This window comes from Chionomys nivalis, chromosome 8 (genome assembly GCF_950005125.1).
Source record: "Chionomys nivalis chromosome 8, mChiNiv1.1, whole genome shotgun sequence".
NCBI lineage: Eukaryota > Metazoa > Chordata > Mammalia > Rodentia > Cricetidae > Chionomys > Chionomys nivalis.
In genome coordinates, this window is record NC_080093.1 from 86,535,302 (window position 1) to 86,558,342 (window position 23,041).

The 23,041-nt window shown below is 48.6% G+C and overlaps 2 protein-coding genes across 2 annotated transcripts in view; one reads left to right on the forward strand and one right to left on the reverse strand.

The window, feature by feature from the left end:
- Window positions 1-4,280: 4,280 nt before the first annotated feature.
- On the reverse strand, window positions 4,281-6,401 carry Adm (adrenomedullin). Its single transcript, XM_057779299.1, has 4 exons — window positions 6,268-6,401; window positions 5,710-5,829; window positions 5,416-5,565; window positions 4,281-5,233 (listed from the first exon to the last, which is right to left on the reverse strand). Exons 2-4 carry the CDS (start codon window positions 5,805-5,807, stop codon window positions 4,927-4,929), a joined length of 555 nt encoding a protein of 184 aa, XP_057635282.1. The 5' UTR covers window positions 5,808-5,829; window positions 6,268-6,401; the 3' UTR covers window positions 4,281-4,926.
- Window positions 6,402-17,670: 11,269 nt separating this feature from the next.
- Sbf2 (SET binding factor 2) overlaps window positions 17,671-23,041 on the forward strand; it is a 403,356-nt gene continuing 397,985 nt past the window's right edge. The window contains 1 exon segment of the mRNA XM_057777079.1: window positions 17,671-17,850. Within this exon segment, the coding sequence (XP_057633062.1) occupies window positions 17,796-17,850 (55 nt within the window). The 5' untranslated portion in view covers window positions 17,671-17,795.

Here is a 23,041-nt window from a genome sequence, read left to right on the forward strand (position 1 = left end):
TTCCCAGCACCCATATCAGATGGCTCACAACTACCTGTCCCTCTAGGGAATCAAATGCTCCCTGACCTCGGCAGCCACCTGCATGCATATGGTGCCCGTAGACTGAAGCAGGCATACACAAAGAGAAAAAGAAGTAAATTTAAAAACTAAGTTTTTTAAAAAATAAGAAAAATAAAAATGTAGTAAAATTTCTTATGTGTGTTGAGTAAAAAAAACTGGGAAGTGACAAAAAATGTAACAATAGGTTAATATATTAAGACATGTAGGTGTGAAATGATACCTTTTACAGTCCCACGTGCACATATACATATATGCAACAGTATTAAGAAGGGCTGTTCAGAAACGTGTAAAAGTACACACCTGTAATCCAGCACTCAGGAAGTGAAGGCAGGAGGAGCAAGAAGTTCAATAGCAGTCTAGTGCCAAAAATAAAATCCTTGATGGGGCCGCCATCAAGGGTTAGTTAAGGGCATAAAAATGAATATATATATATATATATATATATATATCACAATATATGGGCGGTGGTGGCACATGCCTGTAATCCCAGCACTCGGGAGGCAGAGGCAGGCGGATCTCTGTGAGTTCGAGACCAGCCTGGTCTACAAGAGCTAGTTCCAGGACAGGCTTCAAAACCACAGAGAAACCCTGTCTCAAAAAACAAAAAAAACAAAAAAAACAAAAAACAAAAACAAAAAAAAACAATATATAGTATATATAATAATATAATATGTAAAATAAATATAAGAGAGAAATATTGCAGCTGGTACTGATAATTGCTTTAAACTGACAAGTGTGTTTAAGTCAGCTCTCCCCACCCAAAAGTTCTGTTCTTAAAAGCATGTATCTGTGTATTAAATGTATATGTCTATGTGTCTATAACATATGTGTCTGTACTGTATTAAAGTATCTAAAACAAGTATAGACTAAAATGCCACTAGTGGTTATGGCTAGGGAATAAAGGTGAATTTGCTACGCTGAATAAATTCTATGTAACAGGTCAGATACTTTCTGCTGTTAGATAAACCAATAGTCTACTAAAATCAACTGCTTGTGTGGCCATTTTATTGTTTTTCCAGAATGTTCCAAAATAGCTCTGGAACAAGACCAGTGAGACCACCAGATATCTCTCCAGCCTCACCCTTCTTCCCATGCCAATGAAGATGAAGTCTCCAACCCAGCTTTGGCAAAACCCTTCCTGGAACTCGGGACCACGAGGCCTCCTGTTCCTCTGCTGGGGGAAGGAGGGGCAGCTGTGTAGCTCCCTTCCTCGGAACAGCAGAAACCCAAACAACGGGTCCATCTTCAGGGTGGACATGCTATTTGCAGTTTTGTAGACACAGGTGTTCTTCCAGGCCACGGGAGAACGACAGGGCAGGACTGCGCACGGCCAGGAATAGCTCAGAAGGCCCTTCTCTCAGACGCCGGTCAGTGTATATTCTAACTATATTTGGCAATGCAAACCAAAGAGGTCGGTGGCTTAGCTCAGGATGGGAAAAGACTATTCCTGATTTATAATCCCTGCTTCAAACTAAGACCAAGAATTTAAGACTCCTTTCATTTCTTTCTTTTGCATGTAGTGAACTCACTGCTGAAGTGAGTATCCTTCCCAGCCTCCTGGGCCGACAGAAGCTCTCAGAACCACAGGTGTAAATCACCTACCCAAGCCATCCTTGGAGTGAGAGGACATTTGGGGACATCTGGCCTGAGAATCTAAAGGTTAAAATGATCTCATTTTACTTAAGTCTTTGTAGCATCAAAATAGCCTGCAATGCTTGGGTACAAATCCAGGCTCTCCCAGGGACTACTCACTGTGTGTCCTTGCCTGGGTTACTTTCTGTCTCTGAGGTTCAGGTCCTTATCTACAAATAGAGATAATAACACCTACTTCACAAAGCCACCAGAAGAACTCAGTGAGATAAGGTGTATAGAGAGGCTAGGAGAATGTCTGACCCAGAGTGAGCGCTAAAAAAAGAATGGGTTTCTATCCCACCCCTAAGTCTCCTTTCCACCCTTAGCTGTTCAGACAACCTGTTGGTGCTGAGGTTTCAAGAAATTGTCTGGTAGCCTTGGTTGATTACAAATGGCTGACACCCTTCTCATAGCCAGCAACAGTAGCTGCAGATAAAAACTCTGCCGGCTTCTCGGCTGTGGACAGGTTCAAGTCAGCTCACAAATGACTCAGGGCTGTTGATAAACGACGTGTTCTTGGCATCAGGAGGCCCCATCCCGATAACCCTCAACACCTTGTGAAAAAAAAATCCAGAAGACTAGTTGAGCAGCTCCCAGAGCAGGACCCACAGCTTCACGGTGACCTTTAGTTAATCCCAAATGCTGCACCAGGCTGGTCATAAGAGGGTCTCTGTTAGCTCCGAGAAGTCTCAAGTCACAGGTTTAGCCATGGGAAAGACTCCAGCTGAGCAGCTGTCTGGGCGCTCTCAAGGCTGAACCACTGTAGTTACAGTTACTTGCCTTAAATTCCCTGAGTCATAAGACTCTCTCAGATGAAGGTTAGATGCCTGTTCCCTGCTCCCAGCTGCCCCTAAGCCGGTGCCCAACCTGTCTTTGGCAGCTTTGTCTGGCAGATTGAAGTTCTGCCAGAGTAAGGTTTTAGCTGGAGGGCCCTGTGGCTACAGGACAAACCTTGGCTTAAAGAAAGAAAACCAGTGACTGGCTTGAGCCACTGCCTATGAGGCCAAAGGGGTCTCTGCTCTTAGCAGTTTCTGGAGCCCCTTCAGACCACCCTGAACCCACCAGCACCGAAATGGCGGGATTGCAGCTTTTAGTCATTTCTTATTCATACATGCCCTGTGCCCCTTCCGTGTCTGACATAGGTCAAAGTGAATACTTAACGGGAGGTCCTTGAGGCCAGGATGGTCTGTTGCTGCACTTGTGACCTACTTGCTGCTGGGAACCTCGTGAAATTGTTCTAATCAGATAGGAACTGGATGGGACTAACACTGCCGACACAGTCGAAGCCTTGGCGGCGGAATTCTTTGTGCTGCTTTTTTTCTGAAGCAGAAGAGGCCTCTAATCAGGATGTGTCTGGATTCAGATTCAGGACCAGTGCTTTTCATTGTGTATATAGGCTTTCTTCTGCAAGGAAAAAAATACCTGGTCCCATAGCTGGGGGGCGTGTAATGCCATCCCCAAACACCTCCATGCTCCAGTTTCCAGAGATACTAAACCAGGTAGAGGTGCAGGCATTTCAGCAAGTTCAAACAGCAGCAAAACTTTCAGGAAACCACAATAATTGATCTTCAGGGATTGGCTGAACAATCAGCCAGGCGCCTCCTAGGTAGGCACGTATATGGCACCGCCTTAGCCTCCCTTTCTGATGGTCCCTGTGTTCTGGGTTTTCAAGCTAAGGATCAAGCACATATCACAGGATACAAAGGTAACAGAAAGCAAGGAGGAAGGAAAGAGGGAGAGAAGGCCAAAGAGAAATGGAAGGAGCATGAAAAAGGCTTGGGAAAGAGGAAGGAAGAGGAGAGCTGGAAGGGGAGACGGAACAATGAAGGTCTCAGGCCCTGCGAGGCGCACGATTCCGGCTGCACGTCCGTCCCGCCCGCCTCCGGCCGGCAGCTGCTCGCTGCACAGCGTGTGGGCGCTGAGTCACTGTCTCAGCACAGGGAGCCCGCGTGCAGGTCGGGGGGAGCCTGGTTGGCATCTGCAAACTGCTTTTTTTTCTTCTTTCCTCTTTCATTAAGGCTGTGTGCTGACTCCCACGTACGAGAACTTATTAAATCGCACGTACTACTCCACCGCTCTTGAGGGACCACGCACAGTGACCAGCAGGGGGCGCCACAGCCCCACTTATGGACGTTAGGGCCCAATGAGGACTTGGGGCTATTAGCAGAGGGTTTCCGAGAGACGTGCGAACATTTTGCAGCGGTAAGCTTTTAACTTTAAGTCCCACAGCTGCAGCATAAACTTTCTACTTAGAAAGCCTCGAAGATCCCCATAAGTCTTCAAACAGCACTTTGGCGCAGGTTCGGTGAACAAACCCATAAAATTGAGAGTGTGTTGCGCAACCAAGAGAGTCCAGGCTCGCCTAACTACTAGGGTTCATCTTACCCACGCGAGGCGGTGTCTTGACTCCCACCCAGGACACGCACTCTGTGCACCCACATGGACAGGACAACAGAACTCGTGAAAGATAAGCCTGCGCATAACGAGATTCCCAAAACAAAAAACAAGATCCCAACACTCCCAGGCGATCTAAACCAAGACCATCTTTCCCCAAATGGATGAGCCGAGAATGAATCAGCATTGAGACAGTTTATTGGTTTGCTTTTTCCCAGATCACATATTTTATGTAAATAGATTATACGTAGACACAATGTTTTTTCTTCTTCCACAGGCGGTAATCACGCGCTCTCCACCTTATACACACACACACACACACACACACACACACACACACACGGAACCAAACAACCTTACACCTCGCTGAGACATTCACGTCTTAAAATAGGGGAAGGTGACAATATAATCGCTTTAAAATGCCCTTAATAGAATATATAACGTACAAAAATATCTCTATATATTTGAAGTTACAAAAAAAAACCTCTTCACACCAACAAACTTAAATATGATAGTTACCTTTGGCTGTACAACAAGCATTGCACTTTTCCTCGCTAGGTTTTGGAAAGTTCAAGTAGTAATGAGGCTTATGCCCCGTGAGAAACCAGTTTGTGAGCGGGCAAGGCAGTGGCTCAGACCCCTGCCCGAAGGATGATGTCTGTAATTTTCAGTTTCTGTAGTGAGCCTGGCTTGATATTGGGTTCTTCTGCCTCCCCTGGGGGCAGCCAGGCAGATCTCTGCAGGATTGTCTCAGTCCGCCCTGGGTGCGAAGCTCTCTGATTCCGCAGGCGCCAATGGGACACTCGCCCGACTGTTCAATGCTGCCACTGCACCTAACTCCTAAAGAGCCTGGAGATGATTCGATTGCGCCTGGGAGGCTGGGGCTGCGTGTGTCTGCTCCTGGGAGGACACCACAGTCCGGGCAAGGAGGATCTCTGGCAGGGAACGCCGGCGCCGGCGGCCGTAGCCATGAGCACTGATCTTGTTCCTGGGGGCAACGCCGTCCTTGTCTTTGTCAGTGAATTGGTAGATCTGATGGGCTAATTTCTGCACGGTGCAGGTCCCAAAGCGGCATCCAACGCTGCGGGATCCCTGATTCATGCTCTGGCGGTAGCGTTTGACTCGAATGTGGGCTACGCTCTGAGTGCTGCGGAGGGAGAAGGATACTTGAGACCTAATCAACCAGGGCTTTGGTCCCAACCACCTGGGACCAGATCCACGCCGAACCTGAGGGAACCTGCTCCCTCCCCCAGAGCTGCAGTCCAGCCGGGAAAACTTCCCGGGCCAGGGCAGTGGAGTGGGCTCATCCTCTGCAGAGGGCATAGTTACCTGGCTTGTGGGGTGCTAGATGTGCTCTCCTTGTCCTGGAGCTGAACAAGAGTCTGGGTAGGGACCGTCTTCTCATCAGCGAGCCCCGTGGGGTAGCTGCTGGGTACTTGCAGTTCCTTCTTCCCATGACTTAGCGCCCACTTATTCCATCTAGAAAACACAAGCAAGCAGACGCGTTTGGCATGTGTTCGAGGTGTCCCAGCCAGCTCCTGTCTCCACTCCCTTCTAACCCCTCTGGGCCATCCGTCGGTTTTCCCTTACTGCCTGCTATTATTAGGACTGCCCCAAACTCACTTCTTTCGGAACTGTGAGGATGCGTCTAGCCGTGCGGTGTCTGCGCCTAGGAAGGCGAATGAACCCAGGAACATCAGGATGACGGTAACCAGCTTCATTCTGTGGCGATGCTCAGATACCCTGGAAAGGAGCAAGGAGCCTAGTGTGAACAACCAGGTCAGCTGCACAGTCCTGGTGGGGCACGAAGGGCGGCGGCGGTGTGTGTGTTAGGGGGGTGGTGGTGACGGCTCTCTACGGGGCCCACTTGCTTATCTCCCCCTGGCACAGAGAGGCGCCGAAGGCTTTTGCACTGGCCGGGTGGGTGACAAGCAAGGCAAAGGAAGCCACTGTACAGTGCCAGCCTTCCAGAGGTTTCCAACTCAACTGCTAGGATCGTAGCCCAGCGAGGAAAGATTTCATAAGAACTCCAACTATGCGCAAGAGCTAGACTTGGGACATGAGGTGTACTCTGCAGTGGACACCCCAAAGTGATTTGCTCCGCTTGTCCAGCGCTACAAAGTTTTGGCCTTTCGTGAAGCCGCCCTCCTCCCCAGCGAGCTGGAGGCCAGCGGTCCTTACCTCCTGAAGGGACGATTTTTCAAGCACTTGAAGGAGACAGTCCGAGACGTCCTTCTGACAGTTGCAAAACCCGAAAGTCCAAGACTGACAGCGATGAGAATCCAGGAGCGGTTAACGCTGGAGCTGTTCTGCTTAGCGTCACCAAGAAACCACTGAAGAGCCAGCGCTGGCTCCTGCCCCTTTATACGCGCTCAGGGGGGCGGGGCCTGCTCTGCCCCGGAGCCCTCCCTTCCTCCAGAGCGCTTGCTTCTAATCTGATCAGCCCAGCAACTTGCCAATGGGTATGGGGGTAGGAGTAGAGGTCCTTTGTGGCCTGGGGTCTCAGGAATCTGCCCTGGGAGATTATACTGGAGCGGGACTTCCGTTGCCTCGATTTCCTGGCATAGGGTTCAGACAGTGAGACGGGAAGGAGAACCAGAACAACTTGGGGTGGGGGCTATCTTTTTCCTAGAACCTCTACCGCTCAGAATGCTGATCTGAGCTTTCTGGATAGAACTGTAAACCGGGCGGTGGTGGCGCACGCCTTTAATCCCAGCACTTGGGAGGCAGAGGCAGGCGGATCTCTGTGAGTTCGAGACCAGCCTGGTCTACCAGAGCTAGTTCCAGGACAGGCTCCAAAACCACAGAGAAACCCTGTCTCGAAAAACCAAAAAAAAAAAAAAAAAAAAAAAAAAAAAGAACTGTAAGAGACGGGTGGGACACATGACTAACCTAAACCCTGGATTTAGGGAGCTGTGTCGTCGTCCCCCCCCCCACTGGGCCGCGCCCCCTGCCGGTTTAGCACCTGACTGAGCCTCGACCCCTCACCTCTGCCCTCAGGGTACACCCGGAAGGATGAGGCTCAGACCCCCTGACCGAGACTGAAGGGTTTCTCGATGGGCTAGCTAGTAAGATTTCGTAATAGGGCAAAGCTGGGAACAGCTGAATTGAAAATTGGGGTTTGGAGAGGGTAGTTATCTGAAGATTCAGAAATCACATTCCAGTTTGGAAATACAGGAATAGCCAAAACTAGGAGGACAGTTTTGTTTTCCTCCTTGTAATACTATTATGCCTTATAAGGTTACAACCTGCGAGTTGGCCTGGCTGCCTTCATTCATCCATTGTAAACGTGAGGAGTGACTGACAGGGAGCACACTAATGCTTCACGTATGTTAATCACTTTACCTTCGGCAAATCCCAGCCAGATCCCAACCTCTTCTGATCTTTGCACACACTCCGGAGCTGGGGTTCTCTTGTACTAAAGTGAAGTTCAGAGAAGGGAAGGATATTGCTCTGTCACACCAAAGTTGGGAAGCCAGCGTCCGAACTCAAAAGTCTGGGGTGCCACGGCCTGAATTCTTGGAGCTGGGGGGTCACCATTCTCGTCAAGGGGGAGAGGAGAACTCTGGCCCCCGCCCAGAGATATGTGCTAATTCATGATGAATCAGTTCGAACACGTTTGGCTCCTCACAGATTCTTGAGTTCACTTAATTCCCTTCTAGGGCCAAACTGAGCGACAAGGCGCAGCTCCGCACGCAGGTCTCCCGTGTCACTACCCACCACCTTCCTGGAAGGTCCCAAAGCCTACCCCAGCTCCTAGTCCTCAGTCCTGGCGATCTGGACACAGACAAGTCATGCCCTGTTCCTAGCGTCCCAGGCAGACCTCCAAGCTTCCTACCTGATCTGCCATTAAGAGTTCTGAGGACCCAGCGCAAAGCCGGCTGGGCATTGTGTCCCTCGGACCTTGCCCACTCCGAGGTCTGGGCTGAGCCTTGCTGGCTCAACCCACTTTTCACTCTCCAGGCTGAACAGTGGACATTGCACCTGGGCGAGAAATGGCCGCACTGTGTTACTTATTCTGGGGAATCGTCCTACAACAGGAGAGCTGAGTTCCACCTGGGGCGGGGGACAGATTCCAGGCTCTGGTTCTGGTAGGGGCTTGGGACACGAATGTTGAAAGGGCTGCAGCTAGGCGAACTGGCCCCTTTAGGGCCTTCTGGACCACGGGATAGTCACCGCAGCAGCCTCAGCCAGGGGCTGGGTTGTCTGCACCACCGACCCCTAGTTCCGGAAACCCCAGCACTTCACCACAGTTTTTTCTCGCGTCTGTCTCTTCCCCCTGCCCTTCCTTTCACTTCTTCCCGGGATCGTCTGTCTGTCGTCTGTCGACGCAGAGGCTGTCAGTCCCTGAGAATATGACCTACCTGTCGCCAACTTCCCGCTGGCCACTTCAGGTTTTACTTTCATTTCCCTGGCCCGAGCCTCTGTCAGCCCAGGAGGTCAAGGACAGCGGGGCATTGGCCCACAGCCAGGGCAAGTCTCGTGAGCTGAACTCCTTCTTGCCAGTCCCTACCAGCCTTGAGGGGACTGTCTGCAGAGAATCCTGCCTGGGCTGAATCTCATTGCCTCCTCGCTTCGCATTTGAGGAAAGTCGGTGACCCACCCGAGGTTAGCTCTGGTTTGAGACATGACCGCCAAGTATGCTCTTACTCGAAATTTGTTGTTGTTATTATTATTCGAGTAGGATCCCTGTAGTCCAGGTTGGCTTGTGAAACTAAGTAGCTGAAGATGACCTTGAACTTCTGATCTTTTTGCTTTAGTTCTGTCCACTGACCTACGCCCTGAAGTCCCCCACACCCTTGTTGCTACTCATCCTGCTCCCCCACCCCCGACCCCTCTTCTTTTTAAGACACTGATGGTTTCAACAAGGAAGTGAACCCAAGAGTGGAAGGAAGGATTCCATGGCTTGGTTCTAGCAGAGCTCCTGTGTTTGCACCAGTGTTGGCACTGTGCCAGGAATCCTCACCTGAGCGCCTTGGCTTGAGTCTTATCAGCCTGGGCGCTCTTCGCTGTGCTGGCACTTCAGAGATTGTCGCCTGAGAACCAAGCCAATTCTTTTTTTAGGTGAAGCCCCAGACTGGCAACTTGGAGGATTTTGTCAGAAAATCTTCGAAAGCGTCTGTATGATTGTGGTTTGCGTGGGTGGGCAGCCTCTGCCAATGAGCTCCCCAAAGTGCTAGAGGGTGTGAGTGCTAAGAAGATGAGGCATTTACCACATCTGGCTACCCACTTCTTCCTTCCCTTTTTGTGAAAATGAGTTAGGTACCTTACTTAATCACAAATACAGAGGGAAAAATCACTAGAATGTGTTCTGGGTTCAAGGTCTAGAGAAGTGAGGCAGTGGGGTCCTGGTGTCCATATTTTCACAGAACTGCATCCCTTTAAGAGTGGTGGTTGGAAATTCACATTGGGCATGTGAGCAAGCAAGGAAGTGAAGGAAGAAACACGTTTAAAATCTTCCCGGCAATTAACGAGGATCCACTCTGTACGTACGTGTGTACACACACACACACACACACACACACACACACAGACACACACAGTCCTAGAATTCTTAAACAGTGTTGATGTGTAAATGCTGTCACCATACAGATAACTATGCACACAAAAATGCACATAATATACATATACTCTTAAAAGCTTGCTGAATAATGGTGTTTGATGTCTTCTTCACATTCTAACTGAATTATTTTTAGGCCCTAAATCTGAACCCAATTCTTAGCAATGTTTGGAGCTTTTGTTTGTTTGTTTGTTTTGAATTTGTGGTTTTCTTTCTTAGTTAACAGTGTGTACACATCCCTAACACTAGGATCGTCATACTCAGATCTTTAAAAAAGTAATGAGACACAATAGATGGTATTACCAACGTTAGTCAGTAAAATGCAAGCCACTGTGTTTTGTGCAATGATCTCAGATGCCTCTTTTCAAACAGGAAATTTTATGATGCATTTTTATTCACGAGGCACAACATGCCTGTTAAGCCTAGGGCTTGTTTACAACATTCTCTTGAAAACAAGGTTCAAGATGCATCCTGAAGTCATAACATCAAGTGGTTCACAGAGAGAACACAATCAGCTTTTCGAATTTGGTCTCCTGGGGATAAGTAAGACAGGATGCAAAGCCCAGAGCATCTTCCGGGGATCTGACTTCTCACAAGAACTAATGAAAATAGAGATTCTTCCCAGAGAAAGAACATGCACACAAAATCAGCTAAGTAGAAAGAGGAGATGGACTGGGTTAAAATCCCTGGCACCAGATAACAGCACTATTTCTGTAGCTGCGACTTCCATCTTGTTTAGAACGGCAGAGACAGGAAGACTGTTATCCCCTGGCTTTGAGGCAGAACGTATTCATAAAGAAAAGCAATGCCTTTGTTCCTCCTCCTCCTCCTTTCCCTCCAGTATGCGAAACAAGTGTTCTACTACGGAGCTGCTTGCCTAGCCTGTGCACAAACAGGCAGATACAGATAACCTTTGCATGTGATAGAGGTGGATGGTAAACCTCACTGAAGCTTAAAGAAAGTAACTTGTTGTGGGATCAATGAAAGAGACCACAAAGAAGGCAACAGGCATAGAGGAGGCTGTTCTACTAACAGCAGAACTTGGGGAAATTAGGGGGTAAGGGCTTGTTGGAGGAGGTGTGTCACTGACGGTGGGCTTTGAGGTTTTAAAAGCCCACACCATTCCCAGTTAGCCCTCTGCCTCATGCTCGTAGACCAGCTACTGCACTAGTGCCGCGCTTGCCTGTCTGTCTGCCTGCTCCATGGTCCCTGCCAATCATGGACTCACCCTCTGAAACGAGACTCTAGATACCTAACCAACTGTGTCTTCTGTAAGTAGCCCTATCACGATAACTAAGCACAGAGACAGGAAAGTAACAAAGACAATGGGTTTGAAAAGAGAGAAATGATTTGATGCATACTCATCTCAAAGATCCTTTTGTCCTGTCAAATTAATAAGATTTCAGAAATAAAAAACACATATTTTACATGAAAAAATTTAAAAGATAGTTTTGAGGGTTGGGCATAATAAGCACTTCTGTACTTTTGGCACACAGGAGGTTGGGGCAGGAGGATAGTGAGCTTGGGCTATATGGTGCGATCACCTCAACAACAACCATAACAAAAGAACAAAGATTATTTTGAAATGGAGAGGGATAGCTAAGTGTTGAAATATATGCTTAGTGTGCACAAGGAAGGCTCTGGATCCCATTTTCATCTCCAAACAGCCAAAGAGGAAACTCATCTCAAGTAACGAATGTGGTAGATGGCTTTGGTGGCTTTGAGGAGCAGGAAGGGCGGGATGGTGGTAGCACCCAAGCAGATTAGGGTGCGCACCATCTCCTCACCATCTGAACCCCCACCCCCACACTCCAGTGTGCACACACACTACACCAACACAGCCAGCCTTGTGGACGTGCGTCCTGTTCAGATGCATGGGGACCTGCGCCCAGAAGAGCCTGTGCTTGTTTTAATGTTCTGCTGTAGCTCTTGTGCAATTCCTAGCTTTTGAATAAGGGCTCCTTCACTTTCATTTTGCACTGGACTCTGCAAAATTATGTAGCCAAGGCCTGTTCACCAAACATGCAATCTAACTAAAAGCAGCCTGTGAAACCTCACATGCATATTTATACTGTAGCAACTGCAGTCACGGGTACTTCAGATGGATGTCGAGATTCCATGGTCTACGACACATTTCTTCAGTCATCTCCGAAGTTTTTTTTCCCTGCACCCCGGACATAGTTCTATGTGAAAATAGTGTGCTTGGCACACACACTTAATTTTAAGACAGGGTCACTAGCCTGCTTTTTGTCTTTAGGTTTTACACACACACACACACACACACACACACGCACACACACACATGCACGCGTGTATATATAGACTGGGAATGCACATCACTTGCCTTGCATATTCAAAACCTTGAGCTCGGTACACACCTGTAATCCTAACAAGGAAGTGGAGTCAGGAGGTTCAGAAGTTCAAGGTTATCTTCGAGTTCTTTGACAGTCAAAGGCTAGCCTGACCTTAAAACTGTTTTACATACACAGAATCATATTTTCCAGACATGGAACTCATGAAGATGGGACGAGGTACGGAAGGTATTCTAACTATCAAGACGGGAGGTGATGAAGATGTGAGTGTGGAGTGGATGTGTGGGAAGCAGGAGTAATAGGGCTGAGAGAAAGACCAGCAACAAGGGTAGCAGTCATTAAGCTTCTGGCTTAGGCAACTGAGTGGTTAGAGATGTGGCAATGGAGCAGGGAATTTTCCACCACAGTTCTCAGTCTCCTTTGTTATGGGTTGGTAGATGAGATTTGAAGGCCCCCTCCACCCCACTTCGGTCTTGCCTGCAGGACATATGGTCAGATCCAACTTTCATACTGCCTCCCTGAACTGCAGTGGCTAACCACAGGAAGCACTTGAAATGACTGTACAGTTAAACCACTCACCCCACCGCAGGCCACTGGAGGAGTGCAGGGTGAGAAACCTTCCTCTCGGGTCATCAGCTCCATTTTGTCTTCTAAGGCAAGAGAGATTGCCATCTCTCCCGCGTGTGCTTCATCACCGGCTGTAGAGCCTTCTCCCCTTCCAGCTCCCAGCCTTCAGCAAAACAAATCTGGACTTGCTTTGTTCTTTCCCTGATGGTGGAAGATGGAGGTAGTTATCTTAGGGGATGGGATGGCCTCCAGCCAAACGCGCAATCAGGCTGCCTTGTCCGGGCTTATCAGTTTCAGCAGCCTGGCAGTTGCTGGGTGAGAAAAGAAAGCAGAGCTTCAGAGGATGCTAATGTGTTCATGTGTAGATAGGAACACGTAGTACCTTTAGACAGGTACCTTAGGACAGGCGAAAACCTCCTTTACAAAAAGACCATTTAAATGTCCGCTAATCTACCTAAGACCTTAAGAGAGTAAATATACCTGGGAAGGTAGTGCTTGATTCTAGGTTTGAAAACAACATTGATAAAGTAAACAAACAGATAAACTTGCAGGGTGGAACTGTAGCTTAGTAGAAAGGAGAGCAATTACCTTGGGTTTCATTCTTAGCATCAGAAGAGAAACACCAACACTTGCAAATAGAATTTAAATCATAAGCATTTAAAAAGCAAACGGGGCCAGAGAGCTGGCTTGGTGGGTAAAGAGAACTTAATTCTCACCCAATGAACTAAGTTCAGTTCTCAGTCCATGCTGGGTAGCTCACAATAGTCTGTAACTCCAGGTCCAGGGGCTCTGACACCCTCTTCTGGTCATCACAGACGAGAGGGAGAGAGAGAGAGAGAGAGAGAGAGAGAGAGAGAGAGAGAGAGAGAGAGAGAGAGAGAGACAGAGAGAGAGACAGAGAGACAGAGAGACAGAGAGAGACAGAGACAGAGAGAGACAGAGAGAGAGACAGAGAGAGAAACAGAGAGAGAGACAGAGAGAGAGAATAAGAATAAACATAGATCAAAAAAAAAAACATAGGAGAACCCTACTACTACAAAGTCAACTAAAAATGGATCAAAGGCCCAAATACAAGAGCCATAATTACATATTGCTTACATAGAAGTAGATCTTCATGCTCTTAAATTCAACAATGAATTTTTAGATATGACACAAAAATCACAGAAAACCAACAAACATTGGGACTTTACCAAAGTTAAACACTTGTGAGCCAAAGGACAAGATGACAAGATCAAAAAAAAAAAAAAAAAAAAAGACAGGCCAGTCTACATAATATCCACAGAGTTTATATGTGATAGGGACCTAGTTCTCAGAGTTTACAAACACAACAAAGACAAACAGGGCTGGGTTGGGGTAAGGCTCCCTAGAACAGAGCTTGCCTAGCATGGGAAGCCAAGGGTGAGATCCCTGGGTGGGGAGGGGGGCATGGTTAGCAAAGGACTTTTATAGACTTTTCTCTTAAGATTTAGAAATGGCTGATGTATACAGGAAAAGATGCTCAACATCATGAGTCAGTAAAGAAATATAAATCAAGAACAGAGTAAAACATTCAGTTAGCCAGGCCTGGAGGTTAATTCCATGTTGTTAATCCGTGTGTGTGTGTGTGTGTGTGTGTGTGTGTGTGTGTGTGGTGGTGGTGGTGGCGGCCGGGTGTATAGTGGGAGGATCCAGAGGTCAAGGGTAATCTGAGTTACAGATTAGTGAGGTCTCTAGTGAGACTGTATCTCGAGAGCAACAGCAGGAGCTGGGGAGATGGCTTGGAGGATAAGAGCCCTGGCTGTTCTTCCAGAGGTCCTGAGTTCAATTCCCAGCAACCACATGGTGGCTCAAAACCATCTATAATGAGATCTGGTGCCCTCTTCTGGCCGACAGGCACACATGCAGGCAGAACACTATGCATAATAAATAAACCTTAAAAAAAAAACCTTTTTTTTTTTTTTTTTTTTTTTTTAAAAAAAAAGAGCAACAGCAAAGATTATTAATTTATACCTATTGGGCCAGAAAGTGGTAGCACATTCCTTAATCCCAGCACTTAGGAGGGGGAGGCAGGAAGGTCTCTGAGTTCGAGGCCAGCCTAGTCTATAGAGTAAGTTCCAGGACAGCCAGGGCTACACAGTAAAACCCTATCTTAAAAAGCAAACAGACAGCCGGGCGATGGTGGCGCACGCCTTTAATCCCAGCACTCGGGAGGCAGAGGCAGGCGGATCTCTGTGAGTTCGAGACCAGCCTGGTCTACAAGAGCTAGTTCCAGGACAGGCTCCAAAGCCACAGAGAAACCCTGTCTCGAAAAACCAAAAAAAAGCAAACAGACAAAAACCAGAATAACAACAACAACAACAAAACAGAACAAACCCTAAAAACACAAACAAAAATAATTCATACCTAATATGATACCTAGAATACTGGGACCTGTCTCTACTGCATGTGCTGGCTTTTTGGGACCCTAGTCTATTTGGATGCGTACCTTCCTAGGCCTGGATGGAGGGGGGAGGGCCTTGGACTTCCCATAGGGCAGGGTACCCTTCCCTTTCTTAAGGAGGGAGGGGGAGGGAGGAGGGGGAGTGGGGGAGTGGGACGGAGATGGGAGGAGGGGAGGAAGTGTAAATTTTTGAATGGAAAAATAAAAAACAAAGAAACAAAAGCAACCAGGAAAACAAGTGTTGACAAAAGATATAAAGAAGTTAGAATCCTTGTTCAATGGTGGTAGGAAAAATATTCACTTATTGTGGAAATCAGTTGGTGGTACCTCAAAATTAAGCAGAATTATAACCATATGTAATTCAGTACCGTCCAATGGTTCTACCTCTAAGGATATACCCAAAGAATTGCAAATCGATACTCACATAATGCTATGTATTGTCATCGTGCCAGTACCCATAAAACAGAAACAATGTCCGAGTCCACCAGCACGTATATAAGGAAAGCATGGTCCCTACATACAACGGAGTGTTATCAAGCAGTAAGGCAGAGAGCAGTACTGATAATCCAATATAATACAAAATAGTACTAATACTACAGCATGGCTAAGCCTGGAAAACAGTATCCCAAACACGATTCTCAGACACACAATTCAAATTATATAAAATCTTCACAACAGGCAAGCCCAAAGAGCCAGAAAGCCAGCTGGTTATTGCTGGGGTCTAGAGAGGGAAATGGGGTGTCTGTTTAATGAATTTTGGGTGAAAAAATGTTTTGAAACTAGACAGATGTAGTAATTGTCCAACAGTGAGATATAGTATGAAGATATAGTATATATTATACTACATAGATATAGTATGAAGGTTTGCATGTTCGTGTGCCACATTAAGTGCCTGTTGCTGAAGGAGACCAGAAGAGGGTGCTGGATCCCATGCAACTAACTGGTTGTGTCCTGTCATGAGGATGCTGGGAATCAAATCTGGTCCTTTGGCAGAGCAACTGCTGAGCCATCTCCCCTTATACAAACTTCAAAAAAGTAAAACTGGGGGGGGGAACCCCACAATTGTCTTCAAAATCAAACTAGACAGTCATGTGGTGCCCCTCCCCTAGCCGGTAGCTCCAGAGAACACAGGACAGTTACAGGACAACTCTGACATAATAAGGAAGGACTTTCTGTCTGAACTGTTCACCAGTGGAACGGGCTGTCTCTAGAGGAAGTGAGGTTACTCTTTACGGAAAAAGTGCAGGAAGAGCTCCCAGGGAAGTTACTGGGAAATTTTCCCTATAAGGTGTGGCTCGTGGTTTTATTTGCTTTAATTATCTTGAAAACCAACCTACTTTTCGTCACTGTAGTTATACTGACTGACAAGTAGCCGTTTACAAAGAAGGTCCCGAGCTAAAGCATCCCTTCAGTTTCGAACTGAAGCATAGCCCAATCTTCTCAGGCATGTGCTGAAAAGGTCTGGTCTTTCGCGGGGAACAGTTTAATGGCACAAAGCTTGCCTAGCATGTATGAAACCTTAAGTTCCCAGCACGAAAATGGGAAGGGGAATGCTGGCCCGGAAAAGAGAACTATGAATCAGAGCGGCTGAGATGGTGACCCTTTGGACTTGAGTTCACAGCAGCTCCAGTCCCTAGCTTCTGCTAGTCTTTGGCGGAGGAGGTGTCTGTTGCACTAAGCACGTTAGCACCTAACTATGTGCAATACATTAAGGATCAAACCCTCAGTGGATGATGTCCTCGCGAAGATCATTTCCGAAAAAAACCCAAGTTCCGAAAACTTCAGTTTTAATTCACATACATATTCTACTACTAAAACTTCATGATCATTAGAAAGTTGGACAGTAAACTAACCCAAGTGCTGTGCCAGCCAAATTCGAAAATATTAGTAAGGGATATATATATATATATATATAATCTCGCAATTGACTTGGATAATCTCTAGACTGGACTCACAGCTCCACGAACGCATTTTGTTGCGTGTTTGCGTTGAGCAAATTGAAAGTTAACACCTGCTTCAGCTACTGAGAACCGCCGCAAGGCAGTGAAAGTCAGGCGGGCGGGGCTCCCCGGGGAACCGGCCCAGTTCAGGAGGATCCCGGGGATGCCCAGTTCCTAGGTGGAACACAACTCCCTCGGGCGCTCAGAGGAAAGCCCAAGTCGACCGCCCCCGGCCCAGACAGCCCTGAAACCATAGGAGCCTCTGAGGATTGCGCAAGTCTTTCCCTCCCCCGCCTGCTTGGTGGCATGTTTCTAAAATTCCCATCTGCACAACATAAACAGGAAACGTGCAGCAAAAAGCCTTGGCGGTGCAAATTCCAAGCTTCCAGCGAGGGCGGGAGAATCTCCTCCGGGCTGCCAGTGGTAACAAGGAGCAAAAAAGAGTAAACTTTCCAAGTGACCCCGCGCCCCTTCGCTCGCTTTCCCCCTAACTGCAAAAGGGAGAGAAGGCGGAAGGAAGGACCCCAGCTCCAGGAAAATAAAGAATAGGGGAGGGGGGCGTTGGGGCAGCAGCCCGGCTCTAAACGCGCGGCTTCCTCGGCGGCGGCGCGTGGCGAGGCCGCGCCCGACCGCCCACTTCCCGGGCCGCGTGTCCCAGCGGCCTCGGAGCGCCGCGTGGGCTCGCGAACGCCGGGCACCGGGTCGCCGAGTCCTCTCGGGTGGGGCGGGGGAGGGGCGGGCACGAGGCGCGGCGCAGGCGCAGTGCGCGCCTCGGTTGTCAAACATGGCTGAAGCGCCGCTGCTACCGCTACAGCCGCTCAAGGGAAAATGCTGAGCTCGCCCGGGCCGGGTGGGCGGCGGCGGCGAGGGCGGCGACGGGAACCCGCTTCCCGGGCGCGGCGGCGGCGGTCATGGCTCGGCTGGCCGACTACTTCATTGTGGTAGGCTACGACCACGAGAAGCCAGGTAAGGGTGTGGGGCGGCGCCGCCCCCGGGCTTCGCCTCCGCCCCCGGCAGCCGTCCAGTGGGCTCGGCGGGGCCGGGCGTCGAGGCCGGGAGGCGGGGAGGCGGGAGGGCCGGGTCCCGCGGTGCAGGAGCGGTGGGTGGACTGGGGTCGGGCCTTCGCCGCGCGGGCGAGCCTGGCTGGCGGTGGGCGTGTGTCAGGGGACCGCGGGAAGGCGGTCGCGGGGCTAGGCCGTGGCGGTGCGGTGCGGCCGGGGGCCGGGGGCTGGGGGGCTGGGTCGGTGGAGAGCCTGCCCGCGCGGCGCCACGCTCTTCTGTGGCGGCTGCGGGCGCCCGGGACCGCGCCCTCGTGCCGGCGGCGTTGGGAGGGCGGGAGCACACTGTGCGGAGTTCCGAGGAGTCCACTTGTGCCCTGCATCCTGAGTAAGAGTGACGCTGGGGGCCGTCCTCCCGGAGAGGAAGTGCCGAGAGTCCAGCGCTGCCGCCGCCCTCTGGGGGGCCATGCACATCCCGGCCGAACGCCTGGTGCTTGGAAAGGCCAGAGGATCCGTGCGTGCACTGTGAAACATTTTCTAGGAAATTCTTTCAGGACTTAGGTGCCGGCGTTCCGGAACGAAGTGATTCTCTTAAGATACCCAGCCAACCACTTGGCAGGTGCCCTCGCTGAGGTTTCATGCGGTTTGATTGTTCTCCCCAGTCGTCAGAGAATTCTTTGCAAGGAACAATTTGGCAGATGCATTGCTTTTTATACTTTTGATTGATGGACGTGCACAACTAGGGGGTATACAGGGTTCACGCACGTTTATTTTTGTCTTTGTATCTCTTTGTGTTGCTATATTATAGCTAAGCGGGCTGTAATAACAAGGTGAGCTAGGGAAGCCCTTCTCCTTCAGGGTAATTCCAGTTTCAGATTTGGAAGGAAGTTTAGATACCAGCTCTCCAGCCTCTTCCTTGGTCCAGGAGGTGCTAAGTTGTGTTTTGTGGCTGGCTAGTCGTTGATAGCGCCAGCGTACCATTCTATCCACCTCTTTTTTTAAATTACTCATCCTCATTATTTCAGAGAAGGGATCCTTCACAGTTTTCGTTTCTCACTACTACCTGGGTGAGGTTACTTAAGAGAACTGTTTGCTGGTAGGTGAGATGCCTCAGCCGACAAAGGCTTTTGCTAGGCAAGCCTGGAGACCTGTATTCGACCCCTGAAGTCACGAAAAGGTGGAAGGCAAGGACTGATGGCACAGTGTTGTCTTCTGACTTTGAGAGGTGTGCCCTCGTATGTGTGCCCCACCCCACCCCATCATCAGCACACACACTAAATAAAAAGAAGGCATTGGGCTGTATTTAGAGAATCTTCGGGCTGCTCCAAAATGTCATGTCATTTCTTAGTAATTTTTCAGTCTCTTACCAAGATGACATAGTCTGTTATGCAGACCGACTGTGGAGAATCAGCTTTGTTTTTAACCTAGTTTTGAGTTACATTGTTCCTTCCCTCACAACAATTTTATCTTATTTTATTTTATGTTACGTTTTTGGTACAGGGTCTTTTTTACAGAGCCCTGGCTGTCCGGGAACTCCCTATGTAGACCAAGCTGGCTTTGAACTCACAGAGCTCCATTTGCCTCTGCCTCTAGAGTGCTGAAATTAAAGACCATGCCCAACTCCCCCCCCCCAACAATTTTGAAACAATAACAAATGAAAAAAGTTGCAAGTATGGCACAAGGTTGCTGCTGTTCTGTTTTATTGTTTTGAATATTTTGAGAGGAAGCTGCTGACCGTATGCCCTGTCACTCAGAATGGTGTAGTGTGAATTTTATACAGACAACATTGTCCTACACAATGACAGTGCAGTTATCAAAGCAGGACATTCACACTGACTCAGTATCGCACTCAGCATGGGTGGTGTCCATTGTGCGGTTAATCTCATAACTGGCAGAAGGAGTTGTCAGTACAGTTCAGTTTGCATCGTTCCCTTGTTTCTTTAGCTTCCCTCTTTCAGCATGGAACAGTTCCCTCATCTTTTTCTTGATCTTATTACTTTTGAAGATTGCAGGTCAGCTATTTTTGTAGAATATCTCTCAATTTGAAGCCTCTGTGCGCTTATAGTTGGATGCATACATGTGGGCAAGTAATGGTCACTGTCTTTCAAGCTGGTACACACTTTGACTTTGATTACTTGTAATCAGTGTCTGCCAGGCTTTTCTTTTCTTAAACATAGTTTTTAATTGATTCTTTGGGAATATCATGTACCCCAACCCCTCTCATTTTCCAGTCCCACCACATCTGCCCCTCACCCCCGTAGTGTCCCTCCAAAAGAAAATTAAAAAATATTAATTAAAAACAAAACAAACAAAAATCCTCTTCAAGCCGGGCGGTGGTGGCGCACGCCTTTAATCCCAGCACTTGGGAGGCAGAGGCAGGTGGATCTCTGTGAGTTCGAGACCAGCCTGGTCTACAAGAGCTAGTTCCAGGACAGGCTCCAAAACCACAGAGAAACCCTGTCTCGAAAAACAAAACAAACAAACAAAGAAACAAACAAACAAACAAAAATCCTCTTCAATTCTCCACCTTTCCCACCTCTCCAGCCCTTCTCCATTTGTCATAGTGGCATTAGGAGTTCCAGTGTGTCACGCAGTACACCCCTTTGTCCATTCAGCTTTACTTGCAAATGTTCATTGTCATGTTGTTGATCTGGCTCAAGGACCGTGGCTTCTGGTACACCATCAATGCTCTATCCTCATGGAAACTCTTCTCAGATATCCTGCTTTTGCCTGAGTCCCTGGAGATCTTGTGGTTATGGGTCCACAGGCCCAGCCCCTTCACACAGGTCATAGATGGGGTGGATGTTGTGGTGGGCCAACTCAAAATCCTGGATGTTGGTCAGGCTAAGCTGCTGGGCCTGCCCCCTCAGGCACAGGACAGAGCCAGCTCTTCTACCATTGGGGCCAGCTCCTCCACTCCTGTGGTGAGGGGCGGGGTCAACTCTTCTGTGGTCAGAGAGGATCCGCTCTCTGAGGGCCATCTGCCAGGCTTTTCTACTACAGAGTTGATCCTTGTTTTCAATGAGTACCTCATTAGGATTTTAATGCTTACATCAATATGGATTCATGATTTATGTGTCTTTTGTAGTGGATTGTACTGCTGTTGTTTGCTTTAGTCAGCTGGGGTTACTATAACCAGGTACTGCCAGCAAATATGAGGTCTAGTCAGAAGCATGCTTGCACACAGCCATACTCTCACTTTAACTTCAGTGGCCTAAAGGGCCACGTAAGCTTTATAGGAGCTCTGTAATAAGGGAATGAAACTATTTATGGGGACACCAACCCCATGACCTGAGTACTTCCCAAAGATCCCATCTACTTCTGTTACTTTGAGTGTTAGGACTTCAACATAGGAATTTTGGGAGGACACAGATATGTAGACCATTTATTTTGATGTTTAAATTGTTTTGCTGTTTGACCCCTGAGAACTCATGTATTTGGCTTCGGTGTCCTTTCTGTGTCCCCATCATTCTTTGAGCATCGTTACTCTTTTTTTCATCATTACTTTTTGACATGTTCCTTGTCGCGGCCCCCCTCGTCCAGCAAGGATGACGCGACCACCGGAGCTCTTCTCACTGCAGTTTTATTCAGGACCTTTTGACAATTGTAAAATCTCTCTCTCTCTCTCCCCGGGCAAACCTCTCCCAGCCCTTAAGTAGGCATGGGCAACCAACCCCGGATTGCCAGGTGGGCACTGCCCATAGGTCCATGCATATGCAAGCAGCTGACAATCATTGCATGATAATAGCATAAGTCAGGCCTAGTTGATATTAGTTATCACAGAGAGCACTCGCTTTCGGGATCGCGGAGGGCGGGAGCCAGCACCATCAGGTGCGACTCCACGCAGCTCTCTACATTGCCATCAGGTGTGGCTTCACGCAGCTCGCTACAGTTCCCCCTTTTTGTTTTGTAAAGCTACAGGCAAGAGTAGAGGTCTGATCTGTTAAAAATGGAACATGTGCTAGTGTCCGTCCAGGTGTCATTCACCCAGAGAACACTAGACCTGTCTGGTGTCTTTTTACAGAGGTGGGAGTTAGACACCAACCCACATGCAATCAGACTTGCTCTTCTTGAGGTTGATGTATGCTTACCTCAAGTGCAGTGCGCAAGCCTCGCATCCTGTGCTCGCTTCTATCTCTTTTAAGATAGCCAAACTTGGGGAGACTGTCCTGCTTCAATGACCGTGAAGGCCTGAATGATCATAACTGCATTGCAATGCTGTGAAACCCTTACGTGACAGACGCACCACAGGCATACCAGGGAGGCAAGCACCATTAAGCCTGTTAGGGCTCCTACTCCCGCCCACTCCTTCAGATGATCCATGGAGTGATCCAGGAGGATAGTCCTTCTGCCAGGCTGGTATCCATGCGTGTGGAATCTGCAGTCGCAATCGTCATCCGCAGCTTTTCCAGTTGTTTTTGAATTCACCAGACCAATTACCTAAGAGATATCTAGACAATTCTTTAGACAGATTAGCTGCATGGGTTAATGTTTCATACTGAATGCTGGTCACACACAGCCCTGGATGGATAGAAATGTCTGACAGACTAGGGTATGGACTTGCCTCTCTTAACATACCCCAGCTGCCATACCCCCGTGGCACATTCATTCTTGTCAGCTGAGTGCATGGAAGACACCTTCTCCTCGTGCACCTCTTTGGCTTCCCTAGCAGCTCAGCTGATCCTGCTTCTGCTAAATGACCATATGCTGTATTCTCATGGGTTGTCTGATCTTACACAGGATTTAAAGATAAATGCCCATGACAACAGGCATTGAGATTGCCAGCAGTAGGGTTCCCAATCACCACTAGACCCAACCTCCCATTTGGGCTATGGTATTCTACCAACCCTTTGGCTAAAACAGTACACACAGGTACCTGCTCTTACAATAGGGCAGTCTCTTGATTTAAATTCACTCTGTTGCAGACTCTTCAGCGGTGTGCAGAGCCTAAAACTGCCATTGCCTTTCCTTGCCCTGCAGCTACGCTGCGTTCTCGGGCAGCCCTGTGGCGTCTGTGCTCCAGCTTGTCTCAGCTCCAGCACTTGTTGCTTTGCTGATACTCTTAGCACTGCTGTGGCATCCGCCAGGCTAGGCACCGACTGCTGAGGCAATGTGCCTTCCACCACAGCCACCTAGCAAAGCTCTGCTCCAGCTCTGCT